This window comes from Phyllostomus hastatus, unplaced genomic scaffold (genome assembly GCF_019186645.2).
Source record: "Phyllostomus hastatus isolate PE091 unplaced genomic scaffold, TTU_PhHast_1.1 phas_scaffold_1674, whole genome shotgun sequence".
NCBI classification, from domain to species: domain Eukaryota; kingdom Metazoa; phylum Chordata; class Mammalia; order Chiroptera; family Phyllostomidae; genus Phyllostomus; species Phyllostomus hastatus.
In genome coordinates, this window is record NW_025334011.1 from 13320437 (window position 1) to 13334893 (window position 14457).

General features: G+C 37.0%; 1 protein-coding gene across 1 annotated transcript in view; it reads right to left on the bottom strand.

Moving 5' to 3' along the window:
- Window positions 1-14457, bottom strand: part of LOC123831075 (ankyrin repeat domain-containing protein 26-like) — a 154168-nt gene that overhangs the window by 138586 nt on the left and 1125 nt on the right. The window contains 4 exon segments of the mRNA XM_045857710.1: window positions 2817-2889; window positions 8657-8754; window positions 9546-9719; window positions 10092-10206. Coding sequence (XP_045713666.1) covers window positions 2817-2889; window positions 8657-8754; window positions 9546-9719; window positions 10092-10206 — 460 coding nt within the window.

The following is a 14457-nucleotide window of genomic DNA, read 5'->3' on the forward strand; positions in this document are numbered from 1 at the left end:
TGCAAAAAAAAAAAAAGCATCTGATAAAATCCACCAGCATTTGTGATCAAAACTCTCAGCAAAGGAGGAATAGCGGGAACATACCTAAACATAATAGAGGACTTATGTGAGAAACCCACTGCCAGAATCACACTCAACAGGCAAAAACTACAAGCATTCCTCTTAAGATCAAGAACAAGACAGGGATGTCAGCTTTCACCACTCTTATTCAACATAGTACTAGAAGTCCTAGACATAGTAATCAGACAAAAAGAAATAAAAGGCATTCAAATTGGAAAGGAAAACATAAAATTATCTTTATTTGCAGATGACATGATACTGTACATAGAGAACCACTAAGATTCCACCAAGAAACTACTAGAACTGATAAATGAATTCAGCAAAGTAGCAGGATACAAAATTAATATCCAGAAATCAGCTGCATTTTTGTATTTACTATATGATAATAATGAACCAATGGAAAGGATAATAAGAAAACAATCCCATCCACAATTGCTTCAAAAAGAATAAAATATCTAGAAATGAACCTAACCAAAGATGTCAAAGACATGTTCTTGGAAAAGTTCAAGATGCTGAAGGAAGAAATTGAAGAAGATACAAAATGAGTGAAACAACATACTGTGTTCATGGATAGGAAGAATTAACATTATTAAAATGTCCATGCTGCCCAAAGCAATCTATAGATTCAGCAAAATTCCTATCAAGATTCAAATGACATATTTCATAGAACTAGGATAAATATTTCAAAAATTTACACGCTACCACAAAAGGCCCCACATAGCCATAGTAACAGCGATATTGAGAAAGAAGAACAAAGTTGGAGGAATCATGCTACCGAGTATCAAATTATAGTGTAAGGCCACAGAAATCAAATCAGCATGGTATTGGCATAAAAACAGACATATAAATCAATGGAACAGAATACAGAACCCAGAAATAAACTCACATCTTTATAGTCAATTAATATTCAACAGAGAAAACAAGCATATACAATAGGCTAAAGATAGTTGATTCCATAAATGGTGTTTGGAAAATTGGACAGATACTTGCAGAGAAATGAAACTAGACCACTTTCTTATACCACATACAAGAATAAATTCAAAATGGATTAAAGGCTTAAATATTATACCCAAATCCATAAAAATCCTATAAGAAAACATAGGCAGTAAAATCTCAGATGCTTGTTGTAGCAATATTTTTACTGATATATCTCCTAAGGTAAGGGAAACAAAAGACAAAATAAACAAATGGGACTACATCAAACTAAAATGTTTTTGCACAACAAAGGAAAACATCAACAAAATAAAAAGACAACCCACGGAATGGGAGAACATATTCACTGGTAAAGCTAATAAGGGACTAAAATTTATAAAGAACTTACAAAACTCAACACCAAAAAAAAACAAACAATTCAATTAAAAAATGGTCAAAGGACCTGAACAGACACTTTTCCAAAGAGGACATACAGATAGCCACTAGACATATGAAAAGATGCTAAATGTCACTAATTATCAGAGAAAGGCAAATTAAAACCACACTGAGATATCACTTCACACCTGTCAGAATGGCAATCATCAATAAATCAACAAACAACAAATTCTGGCAAGGATGTGGAGAAAGAAGAACCCCTTTTGCATTGTTGGTGGGAATGTAGATTGGTGCAACCACTGTGGAAAGCAGTATGGAGACATTTCAGAAAATTAAAAATGGATCTGCCCTTTGACCCAACAATCCCACTTCTGGGAATTTATCCAAAGAAACCCAAAACACTAATTTGAAAGAGCCTAAGAACCTCTATGTTCATTGTGGATTATTTACAATCACCAAGATAGAGAAGCAGCCCAAATGTCCGTCAGTAGACCAGTGGATAAATCAACTATGGGACATTTACTCAATGGGATACTACTTGGCCATTATAAAAAAGAAAAATATTTACCCTTTGAAGCAACATAGATGGACCTGAAGAACATTATATTAAGTGAAATAAGCCAGTCAGAGAAAGACAAATGCCACATGATTTCACTCATGTATGGAATCTAATGAACACACTGAACTAATAAGCAAAACAGAGACAGACTTATAGACAGAGAACAGGATGACAGCTACTGGGGGTGGAGTTTGGGGAGTAGAGGGATCAATCAAAAAGGTAAAAGGACTCTTAGACATGAACAGCAGTGTGGTGAATGTAAAGGGTCTAAGTGGCAATGGAAAAAATACAATTTAAAAAGTAATTATTTTTTTAAACCTGACTAAATAAATACATTTACACATTTTATAATATTATTTCAGTTCAAATGTGGAACCCAGGTAAGAAATGGACAAAACTTTATCCTAATAATTACATGATACCAAAATGAAAGTAGTCTAAGAAGAAAAAAAGCTATATATTATATGATATATAATTTTGGAACAGAGACACCAAGAAGATTTCATGATTATTACAATAAGTAACTGGATCCACTAAAGAATCATTTACGCATGAGTATCATAAAAAATCATGCTGATATAATTTAAAAATCACATTAAAAATCCTTATCTGAATTTTATATCTCCTCTATTGAGGGAAATTTTCCCCCATATAATTATTCTATCACTATGTATTTTCCAGCCCTTTCTCTTTTTCAGCCCCCACCTTCAGTACTTAAATTTTTTTAAAAATGCAACACTTCATATCTCTACAAAAATGGTTGGCTCTGACCACTTTTCCAATACAAATATAAAACAATGATAAGTCGACCACTACTAAACTTTTTAAGTAATGTTACACAAAACTAAATTCAGAGCAGGGAAATTAATTGCAAGAAGGAGCACTTTACCTTGGTACCAAAATCAAAGTCTTCGTCTTCTGCTGTAGGCCATGAATCATCCATGTTAGGTTTGGAGGAAAGACTTAAGAGTAAAAATAGCCAACAAAAATGAGTTCATTTTGTTAAGAAGCAACAAAAAAATTGAGTGAAAGTTCAGTTATCTGTGTATTAAATGAAGTTTCTTGATATAATTAAAATTTGGCTTGTTTTTAATAAAGCTTTTAGTTATCTATCCCTGCCTCCACCTCGCCCAACCTGTGAACAATCCAATGAAGGTGCACTCTGAATTCCCACAAAGGGTAACAGCCAACATACTGGCAAAGCCTGAAGTTAATTTGTTTTCACCAAAAGCCCTAAAGGCTGAATTAGAAATCCAGTAAATGGCTGAGTTTACATCTCACTTTCACCACTTACCGTATTCAAATAAGTCACTTTAGTTTCTTTGAGTTTCAAATTCTCCATGTAAGCAACCAGTTGGCCAGAATGTCAAACACAAGTTGACCAGGATGTTAAACACAGGTTGAAGTATTAGAGTATGTTTTGATTAATGAGCCATTAATTTGCTCAGATTTAACTGCTCAGATTCCCTAAAGTCCTAAAATTCTATGTGCTTTCGACTCTTTTTATAGGAAAATGGAGAACACACAGCTGGCAGAAGTAGAAAAACTAACATGAGAGAAACACCAAAAAAGGCAGAAAAGAAAGTTAAAAAATACCCCCCAAAAGAGTCATGGAATAAAAAAGAACTCTAGAAAAAAAAGAAGAAACTTCATACAACTCGGTAAAGTTAGTAGCCTGAAAGGAAAACCAGACTGGGAGGTCAGGGAGTAGAGAAATCAATTAGAAATATCCTCTAAATAGATGCTGAATTTAATTGACATAACATGGTCTATACATAGATATTCTTCATTTACAGAAAAATAGTTCATATCAAGAAGGATAGATATCATTATGCTCAAAAACACTTGCCTGATTAGGTAGGTCTTCCTTATGTAAAACCTATATGAAGTTAGTTATGAGGCCATTACTAACTGTAATGTGACTTAAAATCTTTTTTGGGAAAAACAAGGTACTAGTTACCACTGCAATAGTCAAGTACAGGGTCCGGCAGAAGTAATGCCTGCTTGAGTGTGGTTGGTAAGGGTGGGTGTGATGATTCATAGTTTTAATCTGAACATTTCTCCTAAACTATAATGTGATATGCTTTGAGTGTGATATCATTATGTTATAGAATGGCATGCTTATGATTTTGTAATAAAATAGTTTGTAATAAAAAAGGGACATTATCGCCCTGGCTGGTATAGCTCAGTGGATTGAGCATGGGCTGTGAACCAAAGGGTTGCTAGTTCAATTCCCAGTCAGGGCACATGCCTGGGTTGCAGGTCAGGTCCCCAGTGGGGACCATGTGAGAGGCAACCACACATTAATGTTTCTCTCCCTCCCTTTCTCTCCCTTCCCCTCTTTCTAAAAATAAATAAATAAAATCAATAAAATCTTTCAAAAAAAAGCGGGGGGTGGGGGGGGGATGTTACTGTGCCTGACCCTAAGACAAATGTTTGGACTAACTGGGTTTCTTAGGAAAACTCTAATTCAGAGTTAACACACAACTAGATTTGACTTTCTGAGGTGAACTGATCTGTGTGTTTATCTTGATCCCAGTGCTACACAGAAACTTACCAGTGTATATTGAAGGACAAAGGAATGGATTTGGGAGCTAAGCAAGCCGACACTCAAATCATGGGTCAGCCACTTGTTAAGTATGGAATCATGGGTCACTTAATCAACCTCCTTGAACCACAGTTGCCTAATTAATGAAAAGTAGGCTATCAGAGCACAGCTACTTTGCAAAACTATTGCGGAGATTATGTAACATGTGTTGATTACATAACACAGTGTCCAGTCCAGGGCAGAACACTCAAGAAACGTTTGTTTCTTTTCTCTGCATTCCCTTAGTTAACATATAATTTTTAGAAATCCATAATCCTACCTTCTCAAAGAGTCCTCCTCAGACTTCTTATCCACTATCAAAGAAAAACGTAAAATACAGTTTAAATCAACAGAGGAACCCTGGCTGGCGTAGCTCAGTGGATTGAGCGTGGGCTGGGAACCAAAGTGTCCCAGGTTCGATTCCCAGCCAGGGTACATTCCTGGGTTGCAGGCCATAACCCCCAGCAACCGCACATTGATGTTTCTCTCTCTCTCTCTCTCTCTCCCCCTTCCCTCCCTAAAAATAAATAAATAAAATCTTTAAAAAAAAATAAAATAAAATAAATCAACAGAGGAAAACTAAAATTTTAAAAGTACTGTTTGCTGTGAAAACTAAAGAAAACATCCATTTTTTAAAATAACAAGTCCAATTTGTTATTCAGTGATTGTAGAAGAAATATACAACATCCTAACTTAAAAGTCTTTTTTCTTTCTTATGTGAAGATATCATAAGGAATTTTAGGGGTAACGACTAAATAAATGAACTTCTTTTCAGACAATATTTCCCCAGATTTTAAATTGCCTACAGTTAGCTTTCTAGGTAATACTGAATACCATTCTATTAAGAAAGAAATTAAGAAAAACCAAACTATACATGCAATTTACTGGGAGTTTTTTTTTTTCACTGCTTTTTCATTATCAAAACTTCTTTACTCTTATCTATGGTAGGATCATCAAGAATAATTCATTATCAGAAGACTTACCAAGGCTTCTGCTACTTTCAGAAAGACTTTCAGGTCTGCCTTCTGTTTTATATACAAAAGTTTGTTGATGATTGCTGTGTATTAAAAAGAAGTGAGAAATAACATTACTATCTTAATGCTGATATAAAAGATAATTTCCAAATACACAGTCTGGCAGTAATAATGCCCCATCTTATTACAAAATATTTTATTATGCAATCATAAACATGTAATCCTATAACATAACAATATCACACTCAAGCACTGCATATGACATTTTAGGTAAAATGTTCAAATTAAAACTAGAAATTACTACACCCATATTATTACCCTACCAACTACCCTCAAGCAGGTGCTACCTCTGCCAGACCCTGCATATTAAATTCATAGAGTATTGCAAATAATATCAGAGCTAATACTAAAGCTTTATACCATACACTTCAAATTCTACAATTTATTAAGAAAAAAAGTAATGTGAAACAGTCATGATTTGAGGTCAGTAGTTATGTAAATTAATGAGAGTAAGATCAACATATTAATGGCAAGTGTCTTGAACCCAAAAGTCCTAGCACTGTAACAACAGTTCCTTGTTCTCAAACAAGTCTCTCTTCCTCCACAAAATAAGAATCTTCCTGTCTTATTTTACAAGGTTGTTAGAATGACTAATTAAAAGAGACAATATACCAAAAAGAGATGTTCAGAGAAACAGTATAGCAAAAGAAAAATCTGTTCATGAACTTTATTCGTTGAACCTATTTTGGAATCCCAAAAACCCCCCAATGTAAATTTTTCATACCTTCTAACATTCATATGTTGCAGATTTCAGAAAATGTTATTAATTTTAGTTATTAGCTATTAATTCTTTGTGGTTTGTATTTCACAGCACCTCAGCTCTTATATAACTTGCAACTAAATTTATTTATAAATACATTAATTCAGTAAAACAGATAACAAAATTCTCTTCTATTATTCTAGCTAATCATACTAAGGGCAGAAAACTAAGAGAAGTGAGGACCTGCCCAGGACTACTACTATCCGCTTTCCAGCAGTTAAAACTCTGAACCAGCAGGTCTTTATGAGAATGGTGCTTAATCTCCCTGTCCACCTGCAACTGACTTGAACATATAATCCTACTTGTCACACATGGATACTAATGAGTCATAGATGGGGCCTTAGAAATTCTAATGCCAATAACCTACTTTTGATTCAGAGCTTTCAGTTTTGTTTTCTTCTTCTTTTTTAATTTTTTAAAAATACACTTTATTGATTATGCTATTATAGTTGTCCCATTTTTCCAACCTGCACCCCCACCTCCTACCCGCATTCTACCAATTTAGTTCACGTTAACAGGTTGTACATATAATTCTTTGGCTTCCCCATTTCCCATTCTTAACCTCCCCCTGTCTATTTTGTACCTACCATTTATGCTTCTTATACCCCATACCTTTTCCCCCATTCTCAGTCCCTCCCGACCCCCGATGGTAACCTTCCGTGCAATCTCCATTTCTGTGAATCTGTTCCTATTCTAGTTGTTTACTTAATTTGTTGTTTCTTTTGTTTTTGTTTTTGTTTTAGATTCACTCACTGATAGTTGTGAGTTTGTTCTCATTGTACTGTTCATATTTTTTATCTTCTTTTTCTTAGACAAGCCCCTTTAACATTTCATATAATAAGGGCTTGGTGATGATGGAGTCCTTTAACTTGACCTTATCTGGGAAGCACTTTATCTGCCCTTCCATTCTAAATGATAGCTTTGCTGCATAGAGTAATCTTGGATGTAGGTCCTTGCTTCTCATGACTTTGAGTACTTCTTTCCAGCCCCTTCTTGCCTGCAAGGTTTCTTTTAAGAGATCAGCTCTTACGGGATACTCTTATGGGAACTCCTTTGCAGGTAACTCTCTCCTTTCATCTTGCTGCTTTTAAGATTCTCTCCTTATCATTAATCTTGGCTAACTTAATTATGATGTGTCTTAGTGTGTTTCTCCTTGGGTTCAATTTCTTTGTGACTCTCTGGGCTTCCTGCACTTCCTGGAACTCTATTCCCTTTGCCAGATTGGCCAAGTTTTCCTTCACTAGTTGTTCAAATAAGTTTTCAATTCCTTGCTTTTTCTCTTCTTCTTTTGGTACCCCTATGATTTGGATGTTGGAACATTTAAAGTTGTCACAGAGGTTCCTAAGGCTCTCCTCATATTTTTGAATTCTTGTTTCTTTATTCTGTTCTGGGTGAATGTGTATTTCTTCCTTCTGCTCCAAATAGTTGATTGAGTCCTGGTTTCCTTCACTTCACTGTTGGTTCCATGCACATTTCTCTTCATTTGACTTTGCATAGCCTTCCCCTTTTCCTCCATTTTGCAACCATACTCAACCTTTTCTGTGAGCACCTTGATTAGCAGTGTTTTGAATGCTGCCTCTGATAAGTTGGCTATCTCTTCATTGCTTAATTGTATTTTTTTTTCTAGAGCTTTGATCTGTTCTTTCATTTGGGCCATAACAGTGCAGCTGTTATGTTGTAAGGGGCATAACCTTAGGTATTTCCAAGGGCAGAGCAAACCAGTTGCTGTGTTGTAGCCCTGTACATGGGGGAGGGGTCTAAGAGGAAACAGTGCCACTTGCTTGGCTCTCAGCCAGTTTTCAGTCACTTACCCTACACCACCCAAAAGCAAATTGTGCCCCTCTGGTGATGATTCCCGGGTGGGTGGGTTTGTGTATATTTTACGACCCTGTGGATCTCTCCAACAAACTCTCCTGTGAGCCTGGGATTTCTTCCACTGCCGCAATCCCAAAGAATTTTACAGGCAATAGTTTTGAGGTATTATTTCCCCATGCTAGAACCTTGGGATGCCCCAGCCGCCACCTTGCCATCCCAGTCATCTGGCTGCTGCCTTCCTGTGTGTCCTCTCTACCCCAACTGCCCATCTTCACTCAACTACCATTCTGAATTAATGTTTCTTCTTTAACATTTCAGTTGATGCACTTCCACAGAGTTCAAATTTCTGACAGTTCTGGTTATTTTTTGTTTTTAAATTTGTTGTTGTCCTTCTTTTGGTTGTGCAAGGAGACAAAGTGTATCTACCTATGCCGCCTTCTTGGCCAGAGGTGATTCAGATTTCTGTTGACATCAGTGATTGCACCACTCTAGAAAAATACTAAGGTTTTAAAAAGGTGTACAACTAACTGTACCTTTCCAACTGCTTGGAGCATAGAATTTCCTTTACCAAAAATACCACCATGTCCTCATTGTTGTCACTTGCAACAAGTGAAAGTGGTGTGAAGCCATCCTATAAAGCAGCAAAAACAATTATAACTTATAAAATTTCACATATCCAAACTGAATTTTAAAAGTTATTTAAAAAGCTCTGAACATAAACATATAATATACTTGATTTACTTTCAATGTTACAGTGGCAAGAGGTGATATACACCCAGGAGAAAAAGCGAGTGAACTGCTTTGCCATCACCTGTGCCCTATGTACAACAACAACCCCTCTGAAGAGCTACACGAGGCTGAGCAGAAGCTACACTCTGATGTGGAAAACCCCAAGGAGGTACGTGGCTGGCAGAGTGGCTATGAGCTGGACCGGATGACTTTGCTAATGTCAAGATACTACCCAGCTCTCTTGCCACAGGTCAGCACTTTGGGGTCCTGAAGTGTTCTGGGCCTGTGGACTTCTGCTCCCCCTTCCCACTCCCACTCACCCAGCTCCCCCTGCTGGGTACTAGGCCTCCTCCTCTCACTCACTCCCAGCAGCACCAGTTTCCTAAGCCCCTGCCTGCACAGTAGCCAGCCCCCACCCTCACTTCACTCTCCCCAGGCTTTCAGCCCCTTGTGGGCTCTGAGCCTATCACCCACTCCCAGGCACCAACAGGAAGCTTTTCCTTCTGGGCTGAAGGGTAGCTGGAGGCAGAGCTTGGCCCTTTCCATGGACACCACATGGCTGTGGAGTTGTTTCCATGGTAACAGGGCCTGCTATATTGTGTTCAGTATACATATGTGAGAAAGAAAATGCTTATGGCTAAAATGAGAACATGTATTTCAAATATTTTGTAAAGAAAGTTCATTGATCTGTACCTTGTTTATCACTTTCATATTTGCCTTGTGTGCAAGCAGCTTTCTTACTATGGATGTATTGTGACCAAGGACAGCGTAGTGGAGAGCAGTGTTGTCATCAGCATCCACTACATTTGGGTCTGCACCACGATCTAACAGAATAGTTGCACATTCTTCTTCCTGGCATTGTACAGCCTGTCAGTATTATACCAAGAAAGAGATTGTAAATTCTAGGAATTCAAAGTAAACATTCTACAATTTCACCAATAGTTTATAGTTTAGTGATATAAATTCATTTTTTTAAAGATTTCATTTATTTTATCTTTAGAGAGGGGAGGGGGAGAGAAAGAGAGAAACGTCAATCTGTAGTTGTCTCTTGAGCTCCCCTACTGGGAACTTCACCTGCAACCCAGGCATGTGCCCTCACTGGTAATCAAACTAGCAACCCTTTGGTTTTCAGGCCAGAGCTCAATCCACTGAACTACACCAGCCAGAGATATAAATTCATTTTTATTCTAATAAGTAAATCAAATCCATCTTATGTTGACATAGTTGGCTACTATATACCTTTATCAGAGCTGTCTTATTTTCATTGTCAACAAGGTTCAACTGGCATTTTCTCTTTGCTAAGACAGTTACCACTGCCGCATGACCACTGGCACAGGCCAAATGTAGGGCAGTCCTGTGAAAGTGAGAAAAATTTTTAGGAACCTAAACATACAATCATTCTCTATCTCAAAACATACAATTATTCATGTAATTGTAAACACTAAAACTTATCCCTATGCTCTCAAAACAATTAGTTAGACTTCTTCTGGAGACAGTACAGTATTTATTAAATCTTGTTACTCACCACATTAACAAAGGAGCAGACTATCTGAATAGAGACAGCATTACCTGGGCATTGAGTTCAGCTTCAGTCTGCTCTTATTTTAACTCTGCCATGCCTGAGCTATCACTTAACCTTTCTGTGCCTCAATTTCCTCATCAAGAAAATGGAGGCTAAAAACAGTAGTTATTTCAGAGAACACTATTGTTTGCTGAAATAAAAAGCTATGCAGTGTTCACTACAGTTCCTAGCACAAAAAGTCTTGATAATTGTTAGATTATGTTATTATAATTATTACTCTTAGTGCAACTTTAAAAAAGACATTTCAACTAAGTAAAATGATATCATTATACCTACTTTGCAGATGTGTTTTAAGAATTAGAAAGTACACTATATTTCAATAATTCTAAGATGCTTATTTTCTTGCATTTTAATGTCTCTGACATTGGAATGCAATTTAATTCAGAGTGTCTCACAACTATGATTGGCAGCATTTTAAAAAAAATTCTTATTGGTAGATAAAATACTGGACTTCATACCATCCATGGTGCCTTACATTAAGAGAAGTAATAATAAATACAAGGGTTTCTGCTTTCACTACTGTCATTCAACATAGTACTGGAAGTCCAAGTCATGGTGAGCAGACCAGAAGAAAGAAAGGGCATCCAAATTGAAAAGGAAGAAGTGAAGGGTGATTATTCACAGGCGGCATGACAGTGTACATAGAAAACCCTGTAGGCTCCACCAAAAAACTACTTCACCTAATAAGTGGATTTGGCAAAGTAACAGGATACAAAGCCAACATTCAGAAATCGATGGCATTTTTGTACACCACCAATGAACTACCAGAAAGAGAAACTAAGAAGAACTCTTCTACTACAGCAACAACAAAAGAAAAACATACGTAGGCATAAATTTAACCAAGGAGGTAAAAGACCCATACTTGGAAAACTATAAAACACGGAAGAAAGAAACTGAGGAAGACACAAATAAATGGAAGTATATACCGAGTTCATAGATAGGAAGAATTACCATCATTAAAATGTCCATGCTACCCAAAGCAAACTATAGATACAATGCAATTCCTATCAGGATTCGAATGATGTATTTCACAGGACTAGAATAAATATTCCAAAAATGTATTGGAACCCAGAAAGACTCTGAATAACCTCTGCAACCTTGAGAAAGAGGAGCAATTTGAAGAGATGGCAGTACTTGACATCAAACAATACTACAAGCCCACTCTAATCAAAACATTCTGGTCCTGGCATAAGAATACACACATAAGTCAATGGAATAGAATAGAGAGCCTGGAAATAAATCCATGTCTATATGATTTATTAATATTTGACAAAAGGGGCAAGAATATACAATGGGAGAAAGACGACTGTCTCTTCCATAAATGGTGTTCAGAAAATTGGACAAGTACATACAAAACAATGAAATGAGGGCACCAGGTTACACCATACACCAGAATAAACTCCAAATGGATGAAAGACTTAAATATAAGTTTTAATAACATAAAAATTCTAGTGGAAATCATACATCATAAAATTTCAAACATCTCACATAGGAATATTTTTTCCAATGTATCACCAAGGGCAAGGAAAAAAATAAACAAATGGGTCATCAAACTGAAAAGCTTCTGCATGGCGAAAGAAACCACCATTAAAATGAATAGGAAATTGACTATATGGGAAAACATATTTGTCAACAGTACATCAGAGAAGGGTTTAATCTTGAAAATATATATTGAGAATGCATACAACCCAACACCAGGAACACAAACAATCCAGTTCAAAAATGGGAAAAGGACCTGAATAGACACTTCTCCAAGGATGACATACAGATGGCCCATAGACATGTGAAAAGATGCTCAACATCACTAACCGTCAGAGAGATGAAAATTAAAACCTAATGAGTTATCACCTCACACCTATCAAAATGGCTTGCATTAATAAATCAACAAACAACAAGTGCTGGTGAGGATGTGGAGAAAAGAAAACCCTAGTGCACTGTTGGTAGGAATGCAGACTACTGCAGCTACTGTGGAAAATGGTATGGAATTTCCTCAAAAAATTAAAAGTAGAACTGCCTTTTGACCCAACAATACCACTGCTGGGATTATACCCTAAGTGTGCTGAAACACCATTTCAAAATAATTTATGCTGCCCTATGTTCATAGCAGCACTATTTACAATAGTTAAGTGTTGGAAAGAGCCTAAGTGCCCATCAGTAGATGAGTGGATTAGAAAACTGGTACATATACACAATGGAATGCCACAAAGCAGAAAGAAAAAGGAATTCCTACATTTAATGACAGCATCAGTGGAACTACAGACTATTATGCTAAGTGAAATAAGCCAGTCGCTGAAAGACAAATTCCATATAATCTCACTATAAGAGGAATCTAATGAACAAAATAAACTAATGGGCAAAATAGAACAAGAGGCATAGAATTGTGAAATAAATTGACAGGTGTAAGAGAGGAGGAGCGAGGTGGGGATTGTTTGAAAGGAGAAGGAATTAGTCAAAGAGCATATATGAAGGATCCATGAACATAAACAATAGTGTGGGGAATAACTATGGAAGCAGAATGGGCATGGTAGAGGGGGCATAGGTGGGAAAAATTGGGACAACTGACATAACATAAACAATTTTAAAAAACCCACCTATTTGCTAACATATTAAAATTTGAACTAAAAAACAAAAAATATTACTTTCTGATAGACAGTTTTTAATTTTTTTATATTGCACAGTCAACCTCCAGAAATTTTGCTATTGTAGTCTTTGCCAACTTAAAAAATACACAAGGTCTATTCAGAAAAAGTCCAGCCATTGTTAATTTAACAAGAACAGTTTGTGCAACATCAGCAGCGTAACCTGGCAGCCAAGGAGAGTGGACTGGAATGCCTATGCATGAACAATGATGACTTCTCTGTACTAGTCAGTGGGGTCAGTAGACACCATTGAGTGAGAGTGTGTACTGTGTGGTCATCACATTCAAAATCACTGAGGGAGTAGAACAATGAATCTGCATCAAATTCTGCTTTAAGCTTAAATATTCCTCTGCGGAAACTGTTTGGATGATTCGGAATGCTTTGGAGACGAAGCAGCATAAATAAAGGTGTGGCACAAACACTTCAAAGATGGTTGAGAATCTGTTGAAAGTGATGCACGTTCTGGAAGGCCTGCAACAAGCAGATCACCTGAGAATGTTGAACATTCAACAAAGATCTGGGAGTGACAGTGCAAGAACTAGAAGCTAACCTAGGGATTCAAAAAACTACTCTGAGTTTTTGATGCAGGATCTTGCATAAAACATGGCATGGCAAAATTTGTTCCATAGTTTCTGATACCAGATCAGGAGGAACATTGTGCTTGCAGTTGCTAATCACTTGATTTAAACTGCTATCATTTAACCATTTTCTTCCAGAAGGTCATAACTGAAGATGAACCATAGGTCTATGGCTATGCGCAAGATCCAGAAATGAAGGCTCAGTTATCCCAATGAAAGTTGCCTGCTTCTCCACACTGGAAGAAGGCATAGTGAAGTCACAGCAAGATCAAGACCATATTAACTGTGTTTTTTGTTTGGGAAGATGTTGTCCATCACAAGTATGCCCCTCCAGGCCAAACAATTAATAAGGAGTACCACCTCCAAGTTCTTCATCGGTTGAGAGATGCAACATGACAACAATGGCTGTAGGTATGGGCAACTGGTAATTGACAGCTTCATCACAACAACACACCCACTCATGCATCACATCTTATGTAGAGTTTTATGGCCATACACCCAGGTGACTCAGCCCCGCTACAGCCCAGATTTGGTGCCCTGAGACTTCTGGCTTTTCCCAAAACTCAAATCACCTTTGAAAAGACAGAGATTTCACGTAGTGCTGATGAGATTCAGGAAAATACGACTGGGTAGCTGATGGCAATTCCAACAAAGGATTTTGTGTTTTGAACAGTGGAAGAGATGCTGGGAGAAGTGTGTGACTTCTCAAGGTGACAACATTGAAGGGGACTGAGATGTCATTGTCCTGTGTCCAATGTTTCTTGTATCTTCTTCAATAAATCTCTATTTTTCATAGTACATGGCTG